The sequence below is a fragment of the Neolamprologus brichardi genome, chromosome 8 (genome assembly GCF_056152115.1).
Source record: "Neolamprologus brichardi isolate AB-2024 chromosome 8, ASM5615211v1, whole genome shotgun sequence".
In the NCBI taxonomy this organism is placed as follows: Eukaryota; Metazoa; Chordata; class Actinopteri; order Cichliformes; family Cichlidae; genus Neolamprologus; species Neolamprologus brichardi.
In genome coordinates, this window is record NC_142111.1 from 8,422,163 (window position 1) to 8,449,107 (window position 26,945).

The 26,945-nt window shown below is 42.2% G+C and overlaps 1 protein-coding gene across 1 annotated transcript; it reads right to left on the reverse strand.

Moving 5' to 3' along the window:
• Nucleotides 1-864: 864 nt before the first annotated feature.
• fscn2b (fascin actin-bundling protein 2b, retinal) lies at nucleotides 865-12,121 on the reverse strand. The gene is made up of 7 exons (XM_006800963.3): nucleotides 12,076-12,121; nucleotides 10,711-10,809; nucleotides 9,863-10,589; nucleotides 4,431-4,587; nucleotides 3,998-4,119; nucleotides 3,728-3,895; nucleotides 865-3,602 (listed from the first exon to the last, which is right to left on the reverse strand). Exons 2-7 carry the CDS (start codon nucleotides 10,801-10,803, stop codon nucleotides 3,397-3,399), a joined length of 1,473 nt encoding a protein of 490 aa, XP_006801026.1. The 5' UTR covers nucleotides 10,804-10,809; nucleotides 12,076-12,121; the 3' UTR covers nucleotides 865-3,396.
• Between the last annotated feature and the right edge of the window lie 14,824 nt (nucleotides 12,122-26,945).

Sequence of the window (26,945 nt, forward strand, 5' to 3'; positions counted from 1 at the left end):
GACCAAGTTGCATTTGAACAAACCACAAGACAATAGAAACAATATCCTTTGGGCAGATAAAACCAAACTAAAGATGCTTGGCCCCAATGCATGATACCACGTGGAGAATACCAAACACAGCATATCAGCACAAACACCTCTTAACAACTGTTAAGCACGGTGGTGGAGGGGTAATGATTTGGGCTTGTTTTGCAGCCATAGCAACTGCACACCCTGCAGTCACTGAGTCGGCCATGACCTCCTCTGAATGCCAAAATATTCTAGAGTCAAATGTGAGGTCCTGTCTGACAGCTAAAGCTTGGCTGCTCATGCAACAGGACACTCATCCCAAGCATGGCAGCAAATCTACAAGAGAAAGGCTGAAAGAAAACAAGGTGTTACAGTGGCCCAGTTAAAAGTCCAGACCTGAACCTGTGCAAAGTGCTGAGGGCCATAACAGAGCTGTGCATGAATAAATACCTGCAAACCTTAATCAATGAAGCAATGCTGTAAAGAAGAGAGGACAAACATTCCTTCTTAACAGTGTGAGAGACTGATAAAGTCACACAGAAAACGATGCATTCAAGTTATTGCTGTTAAAGGAAATTCTACGTGGGCTGCTCGTTCACACTCTACATCCGCATGTTGGCTAAGTTCTGTTAAATAAATAATGACACACTTAAATATGTCATGTGTTGTTCTTCAGCTCAGGTCTAAGCCCTGGCGTGGACTGGATATTTTGTCATTATGGCCCCACATGTAAAAACCTAGGAATTGAAACAGCCTTTGCTTTCTTTTCACCATGACTTTAGATCTAATATACCAAGACTTTTATGAATGAGCACACTGACACATGAACAGAACATGAGAATTTATTTGCTTAATTTAGAGCAGAACATAGAAACAGTGACAGCGGTCAGTAGCTCGGGCAGTCTTGCCAGGGCATTTTCATTCTTGTCAAAATAACAATCACTGTTATTAAGAAGGGACTGAAAAAGAGCAAGAAGGGCATTCAGGAGGAGAAAGCCAGTAAGCACCTGACAAATGTGTCATAATTTCAGCAACCATTGCTGCTGCTGAAACTGATGGTATTTTCTGCTGCCATCATGGTGTGATGTGCGAAAGCTGATAGCGTCAACACGCCTAAAGCAGCAGCAGGTGAGTTCTGTTCCTTGCTGCTAAACTCTTTCACTACGGCAGCCAAGGTGCATCCAAAAACAGCACCCGCTTTGAGAATAGCAGGTGATGATGAAGAACAAAATTGCTAAATTTGATCCAACAAAATGTAAATGATTTTAACAGCAAACATAAGAGCTGATTATAAGACATTCAACAGTTTAACCCCTTGAAATCTTGAAATCGCCACAAAGATGAATCTCTCAAGAAAACATTGCAGTTTTTCAGCTTAATAAAGAAAAACAAAAGTCGACTTTCTGACTTTTATACATTCTGTCTCTCAGGCCACGATATCAAACGTCAGTGGTAAACTTGATTATAGACTGACCAGCCACTTTATTAGGTATACCTTGCTACTACTGGGTTATGGTACCCTTGGATTGTTTTTATAGCATTGTGGCAAAGATTCAGCAAGGTGCTGGTCCATAGCATCACACACTTGCTGCAGATATGCAGGTTGCACATCCATGATGTGAATCTGCCATTCCACCACATCCTAAAGGTGTTATATTGAATTGAGATCTGGGGGCCATACAGTGAAGTCATTGTCATATTCAAGAAACTAGTGACGTTCTGCAGAGGCAGCCACCACCACCAGCAGTCTGAACCACTGATACAGGAGAATTCAAGACTCATCAAACCAGGCCACATTTTTCCGGTCTTCAGTTGTTCAATTTTGTTGAGCCCGTCTGCGCTATAGCTTCAGTTTCTGGTTTGTAGGTGACAGGAGTGGCACCCAGTGTGGTCTTCTGCTGCTGTAGTACATCTGCTTCACCATGTGAGGTGTTCAGAGATGCCCTTCTGCATACCTTGTTTGTAAAGAGTTGGTTATTTCTGTTTCCTATGAGTTTCTACTCTGATCTATGACATCAATGAGGCATTTCCATCCAGAGAACTGGTGCACACTGGATATTTTCTCTTTTTTGGACCACTCCCTGTAAGCTCTACTAGTGTAGTAGTGTCAAAATATCCCAGCATATCAACAGCTTCTGAAGTACCACCTTGTCTGGCACTGACAACCATATAACGTTCAAAGTAGCTTCAATTACCTTTCTTTATTATTCTGATGCTGAGTTTGAACTTTAGCAGGTTGTCTAGTGTGCCCAAAAGCACTGAGTTTCTGCCATGTGATTGGCTGATTAGGTCATTTTCTGCCAACTGTTGGTCTTTCACCTCATCAGGCCCCAATCAACCGACTTCTTCAAAACACACACATGTTAAGTGCAGTTTTTGACTTCTTGATTTCAGCTATTTAGCACTTGATCAGATGTACCTAATGATGTGGCTGGCGAGTGTATATTGAGTGAGTTCATAATTCCCTGCTAACACAGAAGAAGTTGCATGTAGATAATAAGCTTCCAGCTGCATTGTTTCCATGTAGTCAGAATGAAATAATGTCCATCACAAATCCACGAGGAAACACTTTGAAATTGGTCATAGTGTTATTAACTCCTATGGCACGCTCACATGATGTAGTACTGCTAATTTTGTGACATTAATGGGAAGGAAGCATATTTTCAGCTTTTTATGATATCCTTGGTTCCTTTATTTTGATAAAACAATTTTTACCTAAACAAAATAATGCAAGATATGCATTTTTAAAAATCTCTGTGTTCACAAAAGAAAAAGAAAACACACTCCAAGTACGAGTCTCGGGTACAGTCTTTCTCTGTTTCTACAGGCAGCTATTTGAAACCTTGTCACTCTCGTCTCCTAATAACCTCAGTCAGTAGTACCATGCATGACTTCACCCACCTAGAGGGTGACATCACTTCTAATGGTGACTGCATCTGCCTCAAATGGCACCCTGTGTCACTTGACCTAATGAAGGAAAGGTACCATTACATGCCCACACTACAACTTTACTGGCTTGCTCATGTAATACTTGTTTTTAGTGGTTAAAGGGCAAAAAAGATATAGATGGAATGATGAATATACATAAAAGGATGTCATGTCATGTTACGTTATGTCATACTAATAACTAAATCTGTGAAAACATGAAGTGTTCATTAACACTAATTGTTAAAATCCTCACTCAAAACACTGTTCACTTCATTGAGATTCTCTTGGCCTAATATATACATATGCAGTCCTCTCTTTGTTCACCTAGCTATGTGAGCCTCTCTCAATAATGCTCTTTGCAAAAGGAAAAAGAATAACAGTGATTTAGATTCACATTAAGCACTTAATGCCAACAATGAGATGAGCTAGGACTCAGGTTTAGACTAATATTGGTTTGTATTAATACTCCCAGAGGGCTGAGCTGCTCAGGCTGAGTCCATCTCCCTTAAGAGTGCCTCCCTGGTCTCCATGCAGGTATTTGCCATTCTTGCCACGGATGGCGAGACGACCGTGCTCAAGGAGCTCCAGAGTGAAATCCTCAGGGGCCTCGCCATCTGAACACACCAGCCCGGCACTGTTCACGTACCAGAACCGGCCATCAGCACCTGCAGGGGTTTAAAGTAAATACACCAAAGTCAGATAGAGTAGACAAATTGCAGTAAACAAGCAAATTAGAGGAAAACTAAGCAACCTGGCTTTTTCCAGAAGTATGTTTGATGTATGTGCTGACCTTTAATATGGTAGGCTCCATTGCTGAATTGCACAGTGAAAATGTCATAGACAGATCTGCTGGCATCCAGTGTGTTCGAGTTTCTGTGGTGGCAGATGAATCCATTCTCTCCTCTAAGGATAAGCATGGGTCGGTTGATGAGTTTCAGAGTGAACTGTTCATCATCCCCTGGCAAAAGTCAACATAGTAATGATCAGAAAAAAAAGAGAGGTAAGAGCCACCTCTTAATTACCAAAGAAAGGGGCTATAATATAAAGGACTGTCCCCTACCGATGGAGTCACTGACAGCGACTAACTGGCCGTTTTTCTTGGTACAGATGTATTTGCCATTGCTGGCTTTTAGTGCCACCTTGTGGCCAAGCCACTCCACTGAGAACATGGTGTTTGCTGACCTGTGGTAGAAAAGATTTCACACTTTTTTGAAGTTCGGTGTTTTGGATAATGTGTAAAATAAAACGAAAATTGCCAAAATCTGCTGGGACCATTCCCTCGTAACAGTTATTTATCATTCTATGTGATACACTTGTTTGCTATCTCATGCACTCATGCGACCATTCCTCTTATGTTAACCCTTCCATCTTAATTATCAGTTACTTCTGTTACAGTGAGTCAAATTTATGTAACGTAAAATGTCCAACTGACTCATTTTCAGTGATAAATTCATTCATTTTTCTCTATACAACATATAAAAGTCTTCTCTTACAATTCAGTTGCAGTACACTGGACGCCTCCATGAGCCACCAGAGCCCAGCAGTTCCCTTGGCTGGTGCGGAACGTACACTTCTTGGTTTCCTTGTCAATCTCCATCTGAAACGTCTCCATGTCTGTCTCATCTTCCTGATTGGCTGCAAGGCTCACTCCTGGGAGAGACGAAATAAACACATGCTGTCACTGTTACTTTGCTTTAAGCTGGAAAATGTGAGGTGTTTTTAGTGTTGTAGAAACACTGTGATTAAAAATGGAGTCGCACTGATTTGTTTAGCTTGGCCTACAAAAGATCTTGTAATTATATCTGATCCTGTTATTTTTAAAAAAATCTCTTAAACTGCACTCTTTATCCCGCGTGTCGTCCTCGAATATCTTCCTGAGGGTAAATACATTTTCAGTGATTGCAGCTCTGGATGCAGTTATGAAAAGAGCATACAGGAAATGGAGAAACAAAATAATTATGCCAAGGCAGGAAGATGCTTCTTAAAGTGAAAGTGTTATCAGCTGTTTTAGAGACACAGCACTCTCACCGTGAGGCTTTGTGTTGATTACACCAAGACCACTTAACACCTGAACAAAAATCTCACTTGTGATTGAAAAACACTTTATTAAAATCTCTAAGATATCAATTATTTTAGTATTTTTATTATTTAACGTGAAACAGAAACAGCTGTGACAAACTCTTACTTGGGTACTTTGTCTTCTAGGTTCAAAGGCAAACAAGCTTTACGATTAATCCTGTTATTTACTGAATGTAACGCATTAGTTTTAAGTAGATAATTTGCTTCTTGTCTATACATATTTTAGTTATTTTGTTGATTGCCACATTTTAACACTGTCATGAACGCAGAGAGGAAGACAATAGTTTGCCACAAACTGCAAGACAGCTTGCAGAGGGCTAAGCCTAAATTAGATGCATTCCCAAGTATTCCCAATACATTTTCCTAATCCTTTAACAACACTAATCTGTATGCCTCTTATCTCTTCCTGTTCTATTCCCTGGTCATCATTCTCCACCTTCATCCCTTCCCCGATCTTTTCCTGCGTACCCCCTGACCCCCCTCAAGCCCCACCTCCCACCCTCACCCCACCTTTGGCCCTGTCAGTCTGCCCTCCTCACAGCAGGGCTCTGATATAATCAGCTTTTGAGTGCTACCCGTCCAATCCCTCAATCCCCTCAATAAAAGAATAAAGGAAAAACAGGAAGAGACCAGAGGATTTTATGGTCCACACTTAGCAGGATGTGCAGATAATTACTAAAACCTCTCAAAACTCAAACTGAAGGAAGCACGGTTGATAAAACAGAGGGATAACATGGTAAAAATGCAAAAGAACCAATGGCACAGTTTAGTTATAAATAAACTACACTAGAGGGTTACAATAACTTGCTAGGGTCCATAATGAGTATCTATGCTTAGACCTCTGAGGGTATAAGGTCCAGCTTTTTTAACTGTTCCCAGAATTTGATCTAATGTGTGCTTTCAGTTCCTGTGGTCGTTTTCTTTGGAACAAGCTTCCCCCTGACCTGAGGTCAAATAGAACTGTATCTACATGCAAAAGAGGAAAACAAGAGGAAATAAGTCAGACTACACTAGAAGTGTCTTTGATACTAACCACTGTGGGTTAGTATGTAACATGCATGCACAAATTAATGTTTGACACTGAATTTTCCACCTAAAAGGACCATGTTGTACATTGTCACTGAATGAGTTACTAATTTGCTGAGCTGTTAACCTTGTGAAGCAATGGCTTGGATCTGAGACAAGGAGCATAGCAATGACTGATTCTCTTCTAACTCTTAAGAAGACACATAAGATAGTACAAGTTCTACTTTACCCCGTTAACTCATTTCGTGGTAGTATCAGCCACCTCAAAAATGATCCCTTTAACTGCTAGCTGTCTGCTCAACTAATTCGAGTCACTGAACTGTAACTCTGTTTATTGTATTGGTGTTTTTGGGGCCTGCTCTAAGATTACTTGTACAAATAGGCTGTGCAATTTTTTTGCCCCATTAGGTGAGCAAAATTCAGTTATTTTATTTGTATGTAAGCACCAACAAGCAGCTGGCCTTGTTTGCACATTCAAACTGTGCTCTTTACTTATGTAGCTAGCTAACCAAGCTTGCTAGCATTGGCTGATAACTTGGTGCTTCACCCTCTCCTCAAATAAGCTGATAAGCTAACAAGCGTCTGAGTCCAAAAAAACAAAAGGGCAGTAACCAAAATCTTAGGGCTGAGGTTTCAGCTGAGACTCCAGCCGTGGGTGAGGTCAGTAAGTTATAAAAAGAAAAAATGTAGCTGTAGCAGTGAGTAGTTTGTAAGTGTTTGCTGCCAAGATGCTGTCATCTATGTAAACTATGGGTGACTGTGGTAAACTGCTAGCAACCAAAGCAATAACAAGGAGGTTTTTGTGCAGCAATGAATACGTCTTTGTGACCTTGTAACTGCTCATTATGATCAAGACATCAAGTGGTTAAAGGTTAATAATGGATGCATGTACATCTGTAAATAACTTTGGCATACTCCAAGACAGATAGACATTCAGCATGTGTGAGAGGCCCGATGACAAATTTTTTGTTGCTTCCCTCTACAGCTAATTTCAAATCTCACTGTTGGAAGGAGAAAAGGGGGCTGACACGTGACAAAGATGTCATGGTTACTGAGCCACTGGGATGCTTTAATCACATCTTATTCACACCCGATAAACGTGGTATCATGAAGTCTTACAACTGGTGAAATTATCATTGATCTTAAGTGCATTTGAAGCATAATTTTTAGCCCTTCCACTCTTCAGCTATGCCTGGGGGCCTATCACTCCCATTCTCTCTCATCCCAACTCAATGTCATGCTTTGTCTACCTATTCCATGTGCCCATTTCACACTAATTCAACCCAGAAATGATCTTCACACAGGGCTCAGCTGGGACCTCACAGCTGCTATTTGATAGATGAGAGAAAGGGAGGCAGAGGAAGGAGAGAAGGATGAAGGAAGAGAAAGAAAAGAAGAACAGATAGGGAGGGAGATTAGATATACTGAAATCCAAGCCAGCAATCTGAGGATAAGAAGTGAGATGTTGTCATCAAACAATGAGCACAGCACACACATATCAGTACACTCTCTGGAGGACAAACAGGTAGATTCAGTAGTGCATTATTTTGGATCAGACCCCAAAACCAGCTTCACTTCCTGATGTTGTCTTACAGAGCCTGCAAGTGGAGCAGGCCTAACTAATCCATCAACGATAGATGGCTCTGGCGTCAATTATTAATGGTAAGCTGATGCTACTATCCCCATGTACCTTATTTCTCTCTCTCTCTAAATTCTTCATCCTTTACAACTGCATTTCACTCCAGTTATTTTTTCCGCTTATCTGTTACTGAGCTCTGCACGCCTGATCATGTATGCGGTATGTGTGCTTTTATGTGTCTGTGGACCTGGAAAGTTTGTGAAAATTTGGACTGTCATCTCCGTTTCACATTCAGGGCAGAGTGGGCCCCTTGTGCCCGAGGAAACGTGATGAGAGGTTTGATAACAGATCTGTATGACACATTAAGACATGCACACTTGTAAACTATATACAAGGAAAAGCACAAACACACACTTGCTTCAGTGTTTGATGCTGGTTAAGAATTTATTTGATTCACTCACCTTCCACTGAAACCCTACAAAAAAAGCAATATGACCTGTCACAATGGCATAGCTTGCTAAATAGAGCATATTTACTCTGTCTTTGATTTTTCTTTCCAGTAGCATATAGAGGTTGACTCAGGCTGAGGTTAACAGGTTAGATTAACTGGTTAGAGCGGGATTCGGTGGGGGACAAGTTTTGGCCGCAGGTATGAGGAAGCTTGGGTTTCTGAAAGCAGACTCCCCTCCCACCCTTGCCTTCCAGGAACAGGGGCCAACTTCATCAATAATTCAACACACCTCATCTCACCACTCGCCGCAGTAGGATGGTATGGTAGTGAGTGGGCGAGTGTCTCAAAGAAAGATAAAGCTATTGTTTGTGCGGGACAAGCGTAGGAAGGGGAAGGAGAGAACAGATACAAAGTATGCTGCAAAAAGTATCCTTGCATGCATGCATGCATGTGATGTGCTACATATATGTGTTTAGGGTTTAACCATTTTCTTCCTTTCCCTTTAACCAATCAGTTTTCAATGCTTTGGTTCCGGCTTGCAGCCCCCACTGCTAACCAGGAACAATGAGTGGTGGGGAGATTCAATTACAGCACCCAGGCCTGAAGTAACTCAACCCTGCAGACAAGAATCTGCAGCCTGTGGATGGCTGTCATGACCAAGTATGCTGACAAGGACTGGGGGGTGTATGCTAATCTGCCCCAAATCCAGTTTCAAATCAGACCAGCAAACCCTTTGGACCATCAGCAATTGAAACTCTGTGCAAGTCCCTCCTAATGCAAGTGCGTTTGTAGTCACATGTAATGTAACCCTCACAATTATAGTTTTTGTAGTTTTTCTGCTGCGCTAAACAAAGCCTAATGTCGACGTCGATGAGGAGCAGGTGTAATCCATCAGTACAGTAGTGTGGTGTCGTGCCTGCGCGCTGATCAAATAACTCCCCTCCAACAGCCCGATCACAAGACTGAAGAGTAAATACATAATACAGTATCAACAGAGCATTACTCTGCAGTATATTGGTTACAGGCAGCTGTTTCAGTAAGCTCAAGGGGTAAAAGCGTGTTAACAACATTGCCCAACAAAGCCAGAAGGTACATTTGAGAAGGATTGAGAAGGGATTTTCAAAAAGAGCTCTATTTGTAATAGATTATTTAGTGAAAGAAAATGAAAACAAAGGGCCCTTTTTCTGAACATTTCACAATGAGGTATCTGATATTTTAGGAGTATGGAACCATCTTTTTTATTCTTAATACATAAAAAGTGATTGCAAGTTGTTCTTGAGAAGTCTGCTTCTGTTATTCTCCTTGAAATGTATGCACATTAAGTCTGTTATTTAAATAAAATAACTTATTAATTTAGGCTCGATACTGATGTAGGCCAGCGGCCATGAACACAAATGACCTGTTTGTCTCAGGTCTCAACGATGGGGCTGATAGTCTCCCATATCAGCCCCAGCAATCTTGTTTTCTTTGAGACATGCAGCCACGTACCGTATTGTTGATGCAACTTGATGTGCAGACTACATTACCCATAATTACCATGCATCCCTTATCGGCTGTCAATTTCTCCTTCATTATGTATGCACATAGGTCTTTGTCTGTCAGCAAAAGCTCGTGTGACCACTCTTGATGGCACCTAAGGTCAGCCTTTGTCCATTTAATCAGACATGTGGGATTCTTTAGGGTACTAGCAAGCTGCCAGGGGAGCAATTTGTGTGTGCATTGCAAGGATTTAGGACAAAATCTAATTCGCTAGAATATCCTGTCCCTCTGATATTTCTGTGTTTTCCTACCTTGTCTTATGGAGACATATCGCCCATTGGCTGCTGTCAGAACTACTTGAGGGTGACTCTCCTCCAGGTCAAATAGTTCATCTTTGCCTGGCTTCGAACATCGTCCGGACCTCAGGGTCCCTGTAGGACCCATGGGAGACAAATACTTCCCCTCACAGTCTTTGAAGGCCAGCTTCCCACACTTCAGCTCCAATGTGTATGCTGTGGCCCTCCCGCTCTCCATTAGGAGCTTTCCATCATTGCCGAGGAACCGGCTGTCGCAGGTCTTTAGGCAATACTTTCCTTCCTGGTAGACAAGGGTCAGGAGCGCTGCCACACCCCAGGGAATGTTCAGATGCACAGCAATTTCCCCATCCTCCATAGAGAGGTGGGCATAACGCTTACGGGCCACAGACAGCAGGTTAGCCTGGGGATGCAGAGCCAGGTGCACTGCCCACAGCTCTGCATCTGTGATCACCTGGGCAAAGCAGGACAGGTAGTCCCGAGAGCCGCCGAAGAAGCGGAGGTACTGCTCAGACTGCAGCGCCCAGCGGCCATCTGACTGAGCCACGATGAGGAAGCGACAGTCTGAATTGTGGCCATCTGCCTCACAGGTGACTTTGCCGTCCTTGTTGGAGGCCAGGTAGCGTCCCAGGTGACTGCGTAAATAGACCACCTGGCTGTCCTGGGAGTCCTGCTCTAAAGTCCATATCTGCTTTTTCTTCAGACTGGGAGCTGACGCATTCACCTAAGGAGCATAAAAAGGTATCACTTGAAAATCTTGCATATTCTGATCCAACAGCAAAGCATCACCAGCAGAAATGCAAATCGACACCTTATAGTTTGTCACTCTTATTGTATTTTTATACCTTAAAGCCAAAGGACTCAGCAGTAAGGTAGCGACCCTCGTGATTGATCAGACCAAACTGCAGCTTCAAAGGACGGTTCCCATTCGTGGGCATTTTCACCTGTGGAATTGGAAGAGCAAGAAGAGAGAAGAGTGGAAAGGGAGAAAAAGTTAGCGATGAAGGGGGAAGAAACTTGGGGGTAAATGGAGGTAAAACTGAACACAGAAATAATGGAGGACTAGTGGGTTTTAAAAGTGGAATGGTAGGTGGTGATGTCACGAGGATGATGAAATATAAAAGTTGCAAAGGCAGGAAATCAATTCATTAAGGTACAGTATATAAAGCACTTCCAAGACCACAAATTCCTTCCCCCGCCCATGGCGTCATTACACATTTTTCCAGCCACAGCCTCCTAATTTACTTACTGTGGTTTTGTGGCTTTCCCTCTGCAGTTCTTACGGCTCTAATTCCAGCTCCCAGATTTAAGAGGCTTCTTTCACCGAGCGTCCTCTTGTAATTCTTTTTCTTTTTGCTCTTGCCGGCTCTCACATTCGGTTGATCGGGTCTCCCGGCTCGCCTCCACTGCCGCTACTATTCTCCCTAATCAGGTTAGAGGCAGCAAAGACTTGAGTCAACCTTGATCTCTCTTCAGTCCGGTGTCAACCCCTCTTTCTCTGTAGACTAATTTTGCTGTGGACTGCTTATCTCTGCTTCTGCAGCCTACCCTCGCCCTCTCTCTCTTGTGCTGAACAGTGCTCTCTTGTCCGGCTTAACTCTTGTTCTTGCATGACTTGTTATTCACCCTGAAGGCTCAATCACTTGTTCCCCCCTCTTACTAAACTTCTCTGGGGTTTTGCATTTGCTCCTCCTTTGGCTCCTTTGCCAACTATCTTTAGATCAGTCACATCAAGTACTCTGACCTTCTTCTTCTTCTTCACCTTCCTCGAAGTCTGGGGTTCCTTTTCTTTAAAAAAAAAAAATCAGGCACAGGTTTGATCAGCGAAGGATAACATCCTCCACAGTCATACTAATTTTATGGTAGAGGATTGAAGAAGTCCTTCACTCTTTCCCTAAACTTAAGCGGTCCATCGCAACTGAACTCAGCAACAAAAGGTGCTCGACTCTGTAATCTTAAGCCTCTCTCTGTCGCTTTTTCCTCCCATCCTCTCCTTCTCTCTCACCGCCTTTCTCTAACCTGCCATGTGTGTAATCCTGCCTTTCTCTGCCTCTGCACCTTATTCCGAGCTCGGCACTTCACCTTTTTCTGTGACGCATAAAGAGGAGCAAGTAGAAACAATGCAAACAAAATATACACACACACAGCCCCGTGTAACCAGAGCACTCCCTGTGCTTTTGGAGTAGTTGCCTGAGTGCAGCTCTCCTTACCTGGCCGTGCTCGGCTTTAGTTACACTCCTTCTCTGATTGCAAGCTCTCTGGGTCAGTCCTTGTGGGAACTATGTCTGAGAGGCAGGGGGAGTTGGACTTTACAACTGAATTTAGGAAAGGAGATTAGAAAGGCAACAATAACAAGCTAATCAACATATGGGGTTTTGAATGAATGTGTTTGTGTGTGTGTGGCATAAGCACCTGCAATTGTGTGTGTGTGTGCAATCAAGCTTGCCAATCAGCCTATTGTAAGTCTTCTTTGCGGAGTAAACAGACGTGTCTGTTCCTGAATCCATCTAATCCTCAACCCAATCATCCCAACCTGGCTAATCTACTGACACAACCCCTCCCCAGTCCCCTAACCCCCCCTCCACACACACACGCACACTACCCATTCTGCTTGTCAGTGCCTTTAAACACACACATAGGTGCAATGACCCACAGCAACATACATGTCATCACTGCACACACAAACACATACACACAAAGGTCAGAGGAGGGTCTCAGGGTTCATAGTAAACACCACCCACCTAAAGATTTACTCTTCCTGACCCAGACTTGAACTACACTAAATGTAATGAACAATGCGCGCTGCACACAAAATCACACGCTTGCAAACACACATGCTCTGAAGGACGCGGGTGGTGCAATTTTTCCCTTAAGCCTTTCTGGTGGTGACACAATGCAAAGCAGAAGCCAACATCTTAGAAAGAAATTAAAATAAGATAAATTTTTAGAATGATAAACAACTAAGCAAAAAAAACGAATTTACTATTTACTTTCACATCCACATTGTACCACACACAGCGCTCTGTTGCTTAACCTATGGAGGACATCCCCTTTTTTTGCACACAGTCTGATATAAACCCGCCAGAATCATTTTCAGTATTTGAGAGTTTTTTTGATTCAACAACTGAGACATTAAGGTGAAAAAGCAATAGCAGAGAAAATAAGTTTGCAGTTCATTCTATCTGGGCGCAAGCAATTGAAAATTCAATGGCGTCTTCTTAAACACACTCAATGATGTGGATAAAAATCACTTCTTAGAAATGTTCACCCTGCTCTTCATTGGATCTCTTGCTGCTAAAAAAGCCTGCTGCAGTGTGCATGCACGTGCATACATGTAATATTTTAATAAGAACAGAAAAATAACAGATATAACACACTTCCATCGTTAAAAATCATCATCAGTCGACCTTTTGCCCTTCTTCATCTGTCTTCAGTTCTGCCTAAAATGGGCAAACTGTACAAACACAGAGGCTGAGGGGGGAAGAGATGGGAGGGGGAGACAGACGTGCTGCTCACCAATCAAAAAAGCCATAAACTGTTATTGTTATCAGTGCTATTATTTTCATTACTATCACTATTATCACTAGTACTGTACTTCCTCCTCAGATGTATCCTATCCCACGCATCATTAGCTCACTCTCTGTGGCCCCTGGGGGCTGCGTCATCGTCTGCTGATGTGCCACCGCTCCTGCTGCTGCTGTCGGCACGGTGATGCCTGTCCATAGCCCAACCAGATGTTTTTTTTTTCACCTCTTACTCTGGGACAGCGGCTGTGCCAGGTTCACCGTGGCAACCGTGGGATGGTGCTTTAGAAGCCATTACAGCGATCCTCTGATGACACTCAAATAGCTATCATTACACCTCCTCCAAGGAGACACAGTAAGGGAGGGAAGGCGGGAAAAGAGAGAGATGAAGCAGGGAAGGATGGAGGCGAGGAGCAAGGAGGGGCAGAAAGAGGGAGTGGGAGAATCAGATGAAGAATGGGGGGAGGAAGGGAGGAAACGAAAGGAAAGGAAAGGAAGGAAGGCAGCGGGAGGTGGGTTAAGGATATCGGGAAATTACACAGGCAGGCATGGATGGGAAGAGTTAAAGACATACAAGGTGAATGGAAAAGTGGAGGAGCAGGAAAGAAGTGTTGGAGAGAGAGAATGGGGAATTCAAAATGACCGTTTCTGAGTTAACAGCCTCCAGCCTTTTTCTACCCTATTAAGTTCTATTCTGCCATTACTTGGGACTGCAGGGTGCTGCTGCATACCCCACAGTGTCCCCCCTGCTCTTACCCCATCCTAACAGGCACACACCCACAAATACACAGTCACCCTTTGGTCGGTTTCCTCCTGCAGTCATCTCCACTTTTTCTTTATATCTATTTATCTGTTTATTTTTGTTTATCTCCAAGTCTTCCCCATTCTCCCCACTCTCGTGCTCAGTTCATTTCCAGAGGTTGTGAAGTGAATGAAAGAGAGATCAACTGGATCAGTCTTTAAGTCCACTGGTTGTCCTTGTTGTTTGTGCAAAGGCACGCCAAAACAAGCTGTAAAGCTGCTGTGCAACAACAGCATCAGCAACAACATACGGTTCTTTACTACTGTAAATCACCTAGCAGGAGGACCCAGTTTTCTATCAAATATTGGTGGGGTAGGGGGGTCTTTTACAGAGTTACCCAATTAAGAATAACTAAATGTACCTGCATTGCTTAGATTTAGATTTAACTCCTCCTCTGGCAGCTGAAAAAAATGAACTATTAAATCAGAATCTGTTTTTTGCAGGTGCCTGTTTTTCATGACAGGAACGCGGGAACAATAGGTGTAAATAACTCTTGAGAGTTCACTTCAACTTCAGAGACTGTAAAGTGAAAAAGGGCAGTTCTTTCAGTGCAAATGAACCAAATGTGCTCATTGTAGTTAATATGAAAGCTCAAGCGTCTTTATAGTAAAAATTTGTGCTCTCCATCCCATCTTGCGTCGTATCAGACTACCTGTGTCCACCTTTTTCTTCCCTGCTTCGCTTTTCTTCACACGCACTTCTGGGATGAGCAGTTCAAAAGGTCACGCAGTGGCTGAGTAGAAAGGTGGAAACCTTTGAAAACAATGTCAATATATGTCACATGTTGCAAATGAGTTTGCAATTTTTGTTACTTTTCCCTCGTGTTAAAAATAAATGAATGATCATCCAATAATTCATTCAATAATTCATTCAATTAGCAGCTGTGATAAGGCCTTTTTGATGGCTTGCATAATTAGACAGTTGTATCATCATGCACACACACTGACCCTTGACACACACTGCAAGCTCGAAATTTTAATTCCCAAAGCCACCGCGGAGGGGCGGTGTCAGCCTTCTACTTCGGCTCCTCCACAGGATCCTTGCCTATGTATTTTTTGGAGGCTACAAAGACAAAAAAAAAAAACCCCAAAGAGAAGATTGATGCTTGGTTTGTCAGTGTTGGTGCCTGTATGACTGCATGGGGTAGGAGGCAATGAAGTTCTTTAAAAATGCTTTTAATGTGTCTTGCTTTATGGGGGGCGGTGGTAGTGGTCGGACGAGACTTTATAGAAACTGAAAGGCGTCAACACGTCAAACCTTATCAACTGCAAAACATCAGCGCAATTAAAATGAAAGGGGGCGGGGAGTTGGGGGGTATTTCCCCAGTTTCGGTGATTTCGAGTCGTCACCGTACCTGAGCCCCTTTGCTGCGCCCGTATAACCACGCGTGTACGTGGCATTATAAGAGCAGGTTTGACCCTCAGTTTTAGTGCCTGGATGTGTGAATGTGGGTTATACCTCACTGCTAAGCATGCACTTCTCATGTGCTTTTAATCTCATTGGTTTTCTTGCATGCTGATTTGATTATGATCAGGGCAACACACACGCTTGAAAGGCTTCAGCGCTGCTCCGGGCAGCCCCATGTGCTCTACTGTAGTATAGTATATTACCCTCGCTTTTCTTTTAAATGTGTCTGAAACGAGGCTTTGAAACAGTCCGGATTAACTGATGTATTGCGTTTCTAAAAACAAACCGCCTCTGAATCATTCATTAATTCACATTTGGCTATTACAGTGCGGGTTTGTGTTTTATGGGCAGAGTAGCTCCTTCCTGTGTGGTAGGAAAGAGTTAATAACGATGGGCTAAACGTGATGAGTGAGGGGACTCTGTGAAAAGCAGCGGGCCAATCCGCGTCAAGATTAACACCTTGTGGCGCCGTGATTGGACTAAAGCTCGCTCGTTGTCGTATGGAACTCAACACCCACGTGGGGGCACGGACCCTCAGTCGAGCTTTCACTGGCTGAGACCCCACATTTAAGACCCGCCTATCGACGATCTCTCAGTGTTATTGGCCAATCTTCAGCATTCAAACACTCCCCTTCCTCCCCTCCCCCTCTCTGTCTTGTTTTTCTATCCGAGAGGAAAGGAAATATCCCTCTCGCGAGCTCCGTGGGCTCGCGCGGGCAACCGCGCGGCCGCTTGCGCCATCGCTTCACATCTATCAGGAGGCGCGCGAACTGAGAACAGACATTTCGCTCCGGTCCTCTTCTTTCTTAACGGCTCGAAATTGCGACATAAACCATGGTTCTCTGATATGTTATTTAACTGTATGTCGACATGTGGGTGAAGAGTCAGTCCGCGTTACAGTCAGTTTCCACGAGACGTTGTCTGTTGCGATGTTTCCTTATCTCCAAAGCAGCCAGCCGACTCGCTCTCCCACGAAACTGAACATCCACCGCAACACATACATATCCGCGCGCACCGTTGCCCGTGTTTATATGTGCAGTGACACGACCGTTAACCTTTAATAAATTAATTATATTACAAAAGATTAACAGGCAAGGAGATTCAAATAGAATTGTTGCGTGAGTATCTTTCTATCTATCTGGGAAGGCTATTGGAAGCTAACTGAGAACATTTTAATATTTTATCTATTTACAGTGAATGACAATTTTAAAAGTCACTTATGGGACATCCAGTGTTCACCTTGTTCGCAGCACAGAGTATGCAAGCATAGACTGCAGCCCCTTTGTGAAAGCTGATTAGCTTTTAAACCAGATGTCACAAGTGCAGAGGCGGATATGACTGTGAGTTATACTACACATTCATTGGCTTGCAACTTATCAATCACTCAGTGAAGAATAAACTGATTTACCAGCCTGCTGTACAGTTTTTGTATAAAGTAATAACGTTCAAAGTGCTTTATTAAATAAGACGTTTACAGAGGCTTCCTAGGTGTCTTTTTTTTTGCAGCCCCAGTAAGTTGCCATGTGCTAAGCTTTGGACACAGTAGAAATTTAAGGCACATTTGCTTCACTTTTCAGAACTGGAAGCTACATCCATGTATAATAAATACAGTCTGCATTTGCAAGCTCAGCACTTGCTACCTTCTCACTTTTTAATAAGAACAAACTGTAACAATAATTCAGGAATCTGACCCCATCCAAGGCCATCCTGATCACACAACCACCAAACTGTTAATCTTCTAGGTGAACCTTATTTTTCAATCAAACCTCTATTACAGCATACACTGTTTTTGCACTGAACGTCGATGATGATGGCAGTGTATTCCTGTTATTATGTATTGCACCAGCCATGCAGGTGAGCCTTGACTGCATTCTGTTGTGAACACAGATAGCTGGACATGGGTAAATAGTCGTTCCTGTTATATTTCTTCGAAGTCCACTGCCTGGACCACATGCGCAGATGGTGCATTGCTGCATTAAGTCTTCGCAGGAATAGTCCTCATGGTCACAAAAAATTGGCAGGCATACAGATGATAGCATGGACCCTCGTGCATCACTTGGGTCCTAGTGGACTTGTGTAAAGTATAATCAAAGCTTAACTACTAACGCCAGGATTGCTGGAAAAGAAGGCTAGCCCTTACTTGGACAAATTAACCTGTCTGGGCCTAAAAAAGAGAGAATTAAAACTTGGATTATACTTTCCATGTCCGCAACTCAGCATCTCATCTACTAATCACGAGGTTGGTTGTTTGATCCCTGGTTCTTCCAGTATGCCAAACTAGTCTTGGGCAAGATACTGAACCCCAAGTGCGCACTGATGCATTCAGTGGTGCATGAATGCTTGCAAATGCTATCTAGAAAGTATTTTCACATATTAAAAAAAGTGCTTGCATGAATGGGTGAATGAAACAAGTTGTATAAATTGCTTTGAGTGCTCAAGAAGAGTAGCAACGCTCTGTATAAGAAACGGTCCACTTACCATTTACAAGCCAGTGCACTCCTAGTTTTGATCCCAAGGGGATGGTTGCCTCAGGAAGGGCATCTTCACCAAATCAAACATGTGGACCATCAAGACTTCCATACCGGGTCGGCGACCGCCTCCATGCATCGGGAAGCAAAAGGTTTTTATTAATTGTCAACTGCAAAGTATATATTTTAGTTAAATAGAGGAACACTAGCTTCTGTCTGCGATTAGCATTCAATACTATTTAAGGTTGGATAGCAAAGGAAGAAAAAACTAAACATCCATTTCATTTGGAACATAAGCAACTTACGACATCTATTAGTAAAATTGAAAAATATTTCTAGTGCTAGTTTAGTACTATTAAAGTTGACTATGTTCAATTAGCTTAAATCAAAGCACATTTCAGTTTAAAAAAAACCCTACGTGAAGCAGTGTATAAAAAGCGAAGCACTCAGGGCCCACAAGAAGCTCACAAAACACTTTAAACTCAAATCGAATTACAAAATGGTAATTCTCCATTCCCCCCCCCACCCCCCCCCCACCCCAAAAAAAAAAAAAAAAGTGCAGCGCATAAGCTCCTAAGAGTTTAAAAGCTCTGACATTGGCATGATGTCAAAACCTCATAGGAGCTGCACTGGGAATTGTTGAATGCTAACAAAATAATTGTTCTTTCAGTTTGATTGAAATGATGACGGATTCAGATTTTACCAGGAAGTTGATTTCTTTCTTTTTTTTTTAAAGAAAAAGAGCACAGTAGTCTTAGTATTTCATGTTTCAGAAAAATCTGTGACAACCTCCACTGTAAAGTCAATCAAAGGCTATTGAAATGAAGTGAGCCGCAGCCTGTTTGAGACTCATTCATCTTTAGACAGTATCAAATGGCAAAACTGGGTAACTTTTTTTTTAACCTCGAGGTAGTTGAAATAACGAAGCAAACTGATAGGACTGCATGTGTTTGTTTGTTTTCACATTTGAATCATGTTTCTGGCATAGCTGGTGAATGTGGCTTTGAGATTATACAGATTTCAGTTCCATTACAGGTCCAGTTATTGATCATTCATCCCCAATAAGGAGGGTGCTTTGTCTTATCTGTGTCAAAAGAAGTAAGTGTTGTGCACAAAGCTCCTCTGCCATGAGTTTGACACAACTGTTTTTGAAATAAACAACTTTCAGCGAATCATGCCAGCACTGGTAAAAGGGGCTGATAAGCTTTGGAGACATATTGTTCCGATACATTGGACATATCAGTGTTTGATTCCCGTCCCCACTCTTTGCATTGGTCTTAACTGACTCCTGAACTCGTCTGGTGCCAGGCAAGTTGCATGCTGTAGGCTTATCAGAGTTATTTTTTGCATGAAAGCTGCCTGAGCTATGTAAGCGGCTGTTAGTGAAATGTGGTCAGCAAAACCAAAATAAGATAAGGCTAAAAACCAGAGGTGGAAATCTCCACCCTTCCTGGATTTTTTGCATTCATATATGTTGATTTCATACTGTGGTAATGGTTTATGATGCCGACAGATAAATCACCAGTATGCTATGTAATCTTATTTTTCATCTAAAGCTTTTACTGTTTGGACGAGAGCAGTTATTTCGGGCTTGTGTCTCCCTCGGAGGCAGCACTGCTCAGTGGGCCTCACAGACCCAGCCGCAGTGACTCCTTTTGGGATTTCTTCCTCTGGAGCATCCCTTACCCTTTGTCCTCCTCTTGAAATGTTGAATAATGCCGCTAACCTCAGCTCAGATTGAGTCTCCTGTCAATATTCAGTTCAACCTCGGAATCGAGATCAGTCAGCTTTTTCTCGCCTCATCCCATGCTGGAGTCGTGCTGTGGATTTAGCTTTCTTCTGATCCAGCAGCAGCGGGCACAGCGGCCCTCGCTGTGTGACGCCTGCAGGAGGTGAGCTGGGCCAGCAGGGGAGGGAGGGGGTGGGGGTAGGGATACCCGCTACCCCCTTGTTGTCGTGGCGATGGTGGCCATAGTGGTGGTTGCCAGGGAGATGGCAGTTGCTTGTCTGACCCGTCCCCCTCGTGCTGTCACCGGCGTTATTGATGCACGCCGCTGCTCGGCATTGTGGGAGTGCGGGAGGGAGGGCGGAGAGGACAACGGTTAATGAGTTCAGGAGGAACAGGGACTCTCCATGCTTGCTCTCTCTCTCCTTTCTCTGTTATCCTCTTTCTCTCTCTAACTGTGTTCCCCCATCGTCTCTCTCTCCTTCCCCCCTCTCTCTCTCCCTCTCTCTCCCCTTCATTTCTCATGGGTGTCTGTCTTGTGCGAATGTGCATTAAGAATGTGGGTCTCTCATGATCCATCATGGCAAAATACACTTTCCCTCTCCTTCACGCACATGCTCCATGCAAACACACACACACACACACACATGAAGCCGCATAGACATTGCACTCACAAAAACATGTTCTCCCACACCTTTACTCACACACTGTAACCGACTCATTCGCTACCACTCCTTTCTCTCTCACTTACACACACATGCACACACAGAAATGCGGCCCTGCTGTTATGCCTGAAGGTAGGAGAGCTAGCAAGATTAATAATGACCCCTGACTCCCCATAGACAGACCCAAATATACACAGTTTGGAGAGGGAGAGCGAAAGAGCGATGGTGAAGGGAATAAAGAGAAGAACAAGGTGAGGCCAAATGCTGACTAAAAATATACAGTTTGGAAACAAAGAGAGGGGGAAAATGTATACAGTTTAGAAAGCGGTACAGATGAGAGAAGCAAGGGCGGGGGGAAAAAATGGGAGGCCAAACGCCAAAGCGCAGTGGCGAGGGACGCGGGAGCTCATGTCGGCTCTAAGCGGGCTGAATTTAAGAACTCGTTTTTCTTTATGCTTTTCAAAAATGGTCACTAGAGGGGATAAATCTTAAATACTGGGCTCACATTCATGTGTGGACAAGGACAAATTATCTTTTGAAAAACAATGATCCAAAACAGGTTAGGGTGTGTGCAGTTAAGCTGAAGTGAAAGTGTACTCCAGTGATTTAACGCCACGCACGCGCAAAAATATTAACCTCCTAAAAATAGTACCAGATGAAAATTCTAGACTTCTAGTCACTACTTGATACCAAGTTCGAAAAATGTCCAAAACTCTTACAATTCCCATAATGACCAATGATGTTTTTCATTAGACTTTCACTCGTTTACTGTGCAAGCTGAAGCCTACATTACCCCTCAAGAAATTTCTCCAGGTATAAAGAAGATATCATACGTAGTTGGAACCTAGACAGTTATTTATTCATGTTTTCAGATACTGTTGACAAACAGGACAAAATCAGTAATCTAAACCACAAAAACACAAAACAAATAGTCAAAAGTGAAGGCAGCAAAGAAGTAGTATCCTGATTTGCATTGACCAACCAAAGTCAGTCACATTCAATGATTAACCCTTTAAGACCTACCATAGAACCAAGTCCGCCAGAGTTATCTTAATATTTTTACATGCTGTGGTGCCATTTTTGGGAGCATTTCAAGTTGCTATACATCAATATAACCGTTATAGCCCAAATTTTGATAATATGTATGCATTAAGTCTACAATAACTACATAAATTGCAAAAAAGTGCAATAAACTACAAAAAATTGAAAATTGTTTTTTTCCCCATATCTTTCTAGTTAGAGAAATTTAAGAGGTTTGTCCCTCAAAACTGTAAATACAAAAAAGTTGCACAAAATAGTTTCTAACAACAGAAAATTTATTTTAAATGTCTTCATAGTTTTATTTTTGAGATATACCAATTTTTATATACTGCTGGAAAAACGAAAATAAATATTATAATGCAAATTTGCAAAAAAAACCCCCAGCATGTGCATCAAAATAAACTATTTTCAGCAGTGCAATTTGAGTTCTATACAAAAAAATATGAAGTCAAACAGGCTTATAAGGCCCTGAAGGTAAAAATCTACATTTACCGCGAAAATGACGTCACGTCCGGTTTCGGCCAGGTAATGGTGGACACGCGATAGTTCGCGCTGACTTCTATTCCAACGTAGGAAATGTTATGGACAGCTGATCGGATTGTGTTTCTGGAATATTGTGTTTTTGTTGCTGCAAGTGCTTTTTATGCTGTTTTTGCAAAGCTATATGTGGAAGGAAACCGTGACTTAGGACAAGCTGATGGCATAAGATGTAAGTACAACTCCTCCGGTTTCATGTGCAAAAACAATTATTGTGCTAGCTTACGTGGTTCCGGTTCTACAGGGATTTAAAAATAGTTACGCAAAACAGAGCGTGCCCACTCCGACTGGTTTTAAAGGTTTAAGCAACTGTGGAGGAAAAAACAATTGCGACAGAAAATAGGCCGGTCCTGAGCTAAACTTTTCTCAATTAAAGTGACTCCCAATGAGAGTGTATATTATCAGTGACTGACATATGACAGGGTTACCTAGGCAACCAGAGCCTTGACCAAACAACTTGCTGTCTGTGTGGATGCAGCTTTAAACCTGCATTTTTTGATGGCCATCAAGGGGTAATACCTGTGATTGCAAAAAGAATTCCAGATGTATGGGAAAACAACTCTCTGACTTGAGCTGTGTAAACACTTTCCTGATGACTTTATGGACCAATTTTAGGTCATATTGGAAAAAATCATACAAAGTACCAAACAAACAAACAAAAATATTAAGCTCAGTTTGTTATTTTAGCAACACTGTGTTTCATTGGCTCAACAACTTGTGATTGACAAGTTGTCAGGCAAAGAGTGTAGAGACTTGAAGTGAGGTCTGCCCTTCTCTCATCACATCCAGTTAAAAAAAACACCAAGATGGCAACTGAGAAAACTAATCAAATAGCACCAGCAGACTTGTTCGCAAGCCTCTGCTGGTGCTACCACCAGCAGAGGCTTGCGAAACCTGAGAGAGTAACAATCATGATGTTGACATCAGCAAATTCCTGGAGGAAGATTGTTGAAACTGTTGAAATGGACATGAGGGAAGTTGCAAAGAAGTGGAAAACAGACAAATATGTTTGCTTTTGTTACAACATCAACAACAACAACAACAAAAAGGACCACAACGAAGAGCAGGGACCCAGAAGTGAGAAAAGTCCCACAAGGTAACTCAAACAACACCAGGCCAGCTATTAAGCTCTATGAGTAATAAATAATTACAAAATGATAATCCCACATACTTAAACATATACTCCTCTATTTAAAAAGTAATTTTAAATTACAAGGAGGTGACAGATCATTTATTTTAAACGTTAGCATCATATTTTGTTGATGGGACAGGCTGAAAGGTTAGGATAGTTATTGAGTAGCCTACTAATGTTACTGCTATGAGGTTAGTGACACTGCATTAACGTAAAAGTTTAGATCATGTTAGCCACATGTGCAAGTATTTTTGCCTATGAAGCACAGCTAATTTCACATAGCATTCCTGTTATCAGTGAGTATTGGTGGTGCTTTGCAACTGGCTCCTATGTACATTTTTCTTTTACGGTACTACGGTACTTAGAGTACTAAAGAAAAAAACAAGTATCACTGCATTTTTAATGTTTTGACATTAAAATATATTATAAGTATTAGCTCTGGTGACATCCCTAGTGCACGATCTTGATACTTGCACTCTTTAATCTGACTATATGTAGATTAGGTTAGAGGAGTTTATTTAAACTAGCCAAGCCTGCAGCACATTTTCATCACAGAAATGTGGTTAATTTATCTGATTTATCTTACCTATTCTGAATATTTTCATTACACAACTTCATAACAGAAACTTGGTTGTTAATAAACAGTTATCAACAAAATGACACCGTGGGTGTGATGTTTATGTGAAATTACTGTAATGCTGGTATGACCGGTGATAATCACTAAAAAATCTGAAACCTGAAATTTTTAACAAGATATGTAAGGAACCTGGTACGTGTACTGATTTCTTTGATTCAGTAATTTAAGATCCCGATTGTAATACATGTTGTACCTTATTGGATTCACATCTTAGCTGTCGATCCAAATCCAAACCTGCAGGCTGATCATTTAACGTTAAACTTTTGCCTTCATGATCATTCATTTATATTTTAAATAAATGTCAGTGTCTCTGTGTATATAATCTTCGGTATATAATACAGGTTAACAACATGCACACACAAAAAAATTATACTTAAAAATAAAATTTGCTGTAGGGCTCCTGATGATCGTTAAAAGCTTCTTCAGCATTACAAGAATGAATTATCATCTGATTATCATCTGAAAAGCAAAAGAACTGGCTTTTGTAATAGATCTTTAAAGAAACATATAAGTGTTAATAATTACTGAATGTGTGAAGAAGTTCAGGCAAAGCTTCATTTGCATTGGAGGATGGGACACATACTGATGTAAGTCAGATTTAAAAACTTAAAGTGTGTGATAGCTGAAATTGTGGTTTAACACGAATTGTTTTTTTTGTTTTTTTAAATCTCTAAACAGATCTTTCCACAGAGTGTAAGCGAGTCTATTTACACTCTCACCTCTCAGTGTCTCAAACTACAGTCTCAAATTTTTCAGCTGCCTCCCTCCTCCTTCTCACTCACACACGGGCTTGTGAGCAGGAGTGTGTTGACGCACACAAACACTCAGCGATACCAGTACCAATATGCAAACAAAAACACAAACAGGGATGCATACACACACACACACACACACACACACACACACACTGGCATGGATTAATGTGTTTGGCTCAACCATTTCATTTATTACTGTCGGAGGCCTTTTGTGATGAGGGCATTTTTCAGGTTGCTAACCATTATTCCCTCTAGGCCCGGGGCTCCTCAAAGGACTTGCTTGTGTGTGTGTGAGTGTGTATTTGTGTGTGCGCTCATCAATGTGAGCCTTACCCAGCCTCGTGGTTATGGTCCAAACAAGTAGTCAGATATTTTCTCTCTATTCTTCAGGGGATTCACATTGCCATTTTCTGACTGTACTTAATGCTCCCTCCTCATTTGTCAACACATGCCTAAGCAGCTCGAAGCCTGTTTGTTTTGCCATGAATAGTTTTTTTTTTGTACCTCTATCATACCATGAAATATTGCTGAGTGTGCGCTATCCATCAACATACCAAAAGTATCAGACAGAGGGGTGAGGGAGAGAGAGGGAAAACACACACACACACACACACACTGAAACAAGTGGAGGATACCATGTCACTCGTCTCTGTCCTGATCTCCTTCTCTCTCCTTCCCCCTGTGTTTACGCAGTATTTGGATCAGCTGCGGCCCAAATTACATGCAGATAGAGATATAAACTCGAACCACATGGGTTTGCTTCTGCTCTGAATCATGGTTGGCGTTTGGTTGTGTTTTCTTGGGCTTCCGTTGCCTCGAGAATAAATTAATTCATTGGTTTACTTTTGGTTTTGTTTGTTTGCTGAGGAACATTTGCTTTTTTGGACAGTGAGCTAACGCGGGACACTGACGCAATAATTAATCAAAACCTGTCGGGAAGTCAAAGACAGGAAGCAGCGAGAGCATCATAAGCAGCCTGCTCTCCTTCTCCTCAGCAAAATGTGCGATCCTATCCGATGCACTTTAACCGTGCAACCGCGAATGAACCATAAGTACATTGACGACTATTCAAAACAAATTCAGAGGAAGAGGTCAAGGACAGATGTTTCCACAGCCTTAAGGTGAAAGAAGAAGAAAATCTTTAACTGCAAACCTTCAAATTGAATCAGCTACAGGGAATGGTAGCTGATAAATGAAAAAGCTTGTTACTGGCTCTAGTTCAGAACTTATTAAAAGAAAGCCACTAAAACTTAGTCCACTAGTCTGTCATAAATAATTGGCAGCTGAGGTCCATGGATGAGGTTACAGGATTGGGAAGGACTGAGCTTTTTGGATTCAGTTTGCACTGAACCTGATGTAATGGCTGGAATTCGCAAAAGGTTGAATCTACTACCGAACCAAGAGAGTTAGAATAATAGCTGAACAAAAATCTCGCTAGTGCTGGGTTTGATCCCTTTTGCCTTTTAGAACTGCCTTAATCCTTCATGTTACAAATTCAACAACGTGCTGGAAACATTCCTCAGAGATTTTAGCCCTTATTGATATGATGGCATCACTCTGTTGCTGTAGATTTATTGGCTGCACATCCATGACGGGAGTCTCTTATTCCACCACATCTCAAGGGTTGCTTTATTGAGCTGAGATCTGGTGATGGTGAAGGCCATTTGAGAACAGTGAACTCATTGCCATGTTCAGGAAACAGTTTGATATCTTTTGAGCTTTGTGACATGGTGTGTTATTCTGGTGGAAGCAGAAGATAGGTACACTGTGGTCATAAAGGGATGGGCATAGAAAGCAACAATAGACAGGTAGGTTGGTGTTTAATCAACGCTCAGTTGATACAATTCAATTCAATTCAATTTTATTTAATCACAATAAGGTTCCTTATATTGCAAGGTAAAGACCCTACAATAATACAGAGCAAACAGCGAAAACCCCAACAATCATATGACCCCCTATGAGCAAGCGCTTTGGACACAGTGGGAAAGAAAAACTCCCTTTTAACAGGAAGAAACCTCAGTAGGCTCAGGGAGGGGCGGACATCTGCAGAGACTGGGAGTGAGTGGATGAAGGCAGCATGCAGCCATGCTGTGACATTGTTTAAACCAAATTTTGACCCTACCATCTAAATGTTGCAACAGAAATAGAGTTTTTCAGTCTTTTGCTGTCCAATTTTGGTAAGCGCATGTGAATTTTAGTCTCAGTTGTATGTTTTTAGTCGACAGGAGTGGCACTCAGTCTGGTCTTCCACTGCTATACCCCATCTGCTTCAGTGTTCAGAGATGCTCTTCTGCATATCATGGTTCTAACGAGTAGTTACTGTTGACTGTTTGTCTTCTTGAACCAGTCTGAGCATTATCTCTGACTTCTTACTTCAACATTTTCT

What these genes read in the sequence shown, in the direction of transcription:
- fscn2b (XM_006800963.3), bottom strand. Translation starts at nt 10,803, where the DNA reads ATGCCCACGAATGGGAACCGTCCTTTGAAGCTGCAGTTTGGTCTGATC. An exon ending in CTGAGTCCTTTGGCTTTAAG is followed by an intron (nt 10,590 to 10,710) that starts GTATAAAAATAC and finishes TATGCTCCTTAG; the next exon opens with GTGAATGCGTCAGCTCCCAG. An exon ending in ATATGTCTCCATAAGACAAG is followed by an intron (nt 4,588 to 9,862) that starts GTAGGAAAACAC and finishes CGTCTCTCCCAG; the next exon opens with GAGTGAGCCTTGCAGCCAAT.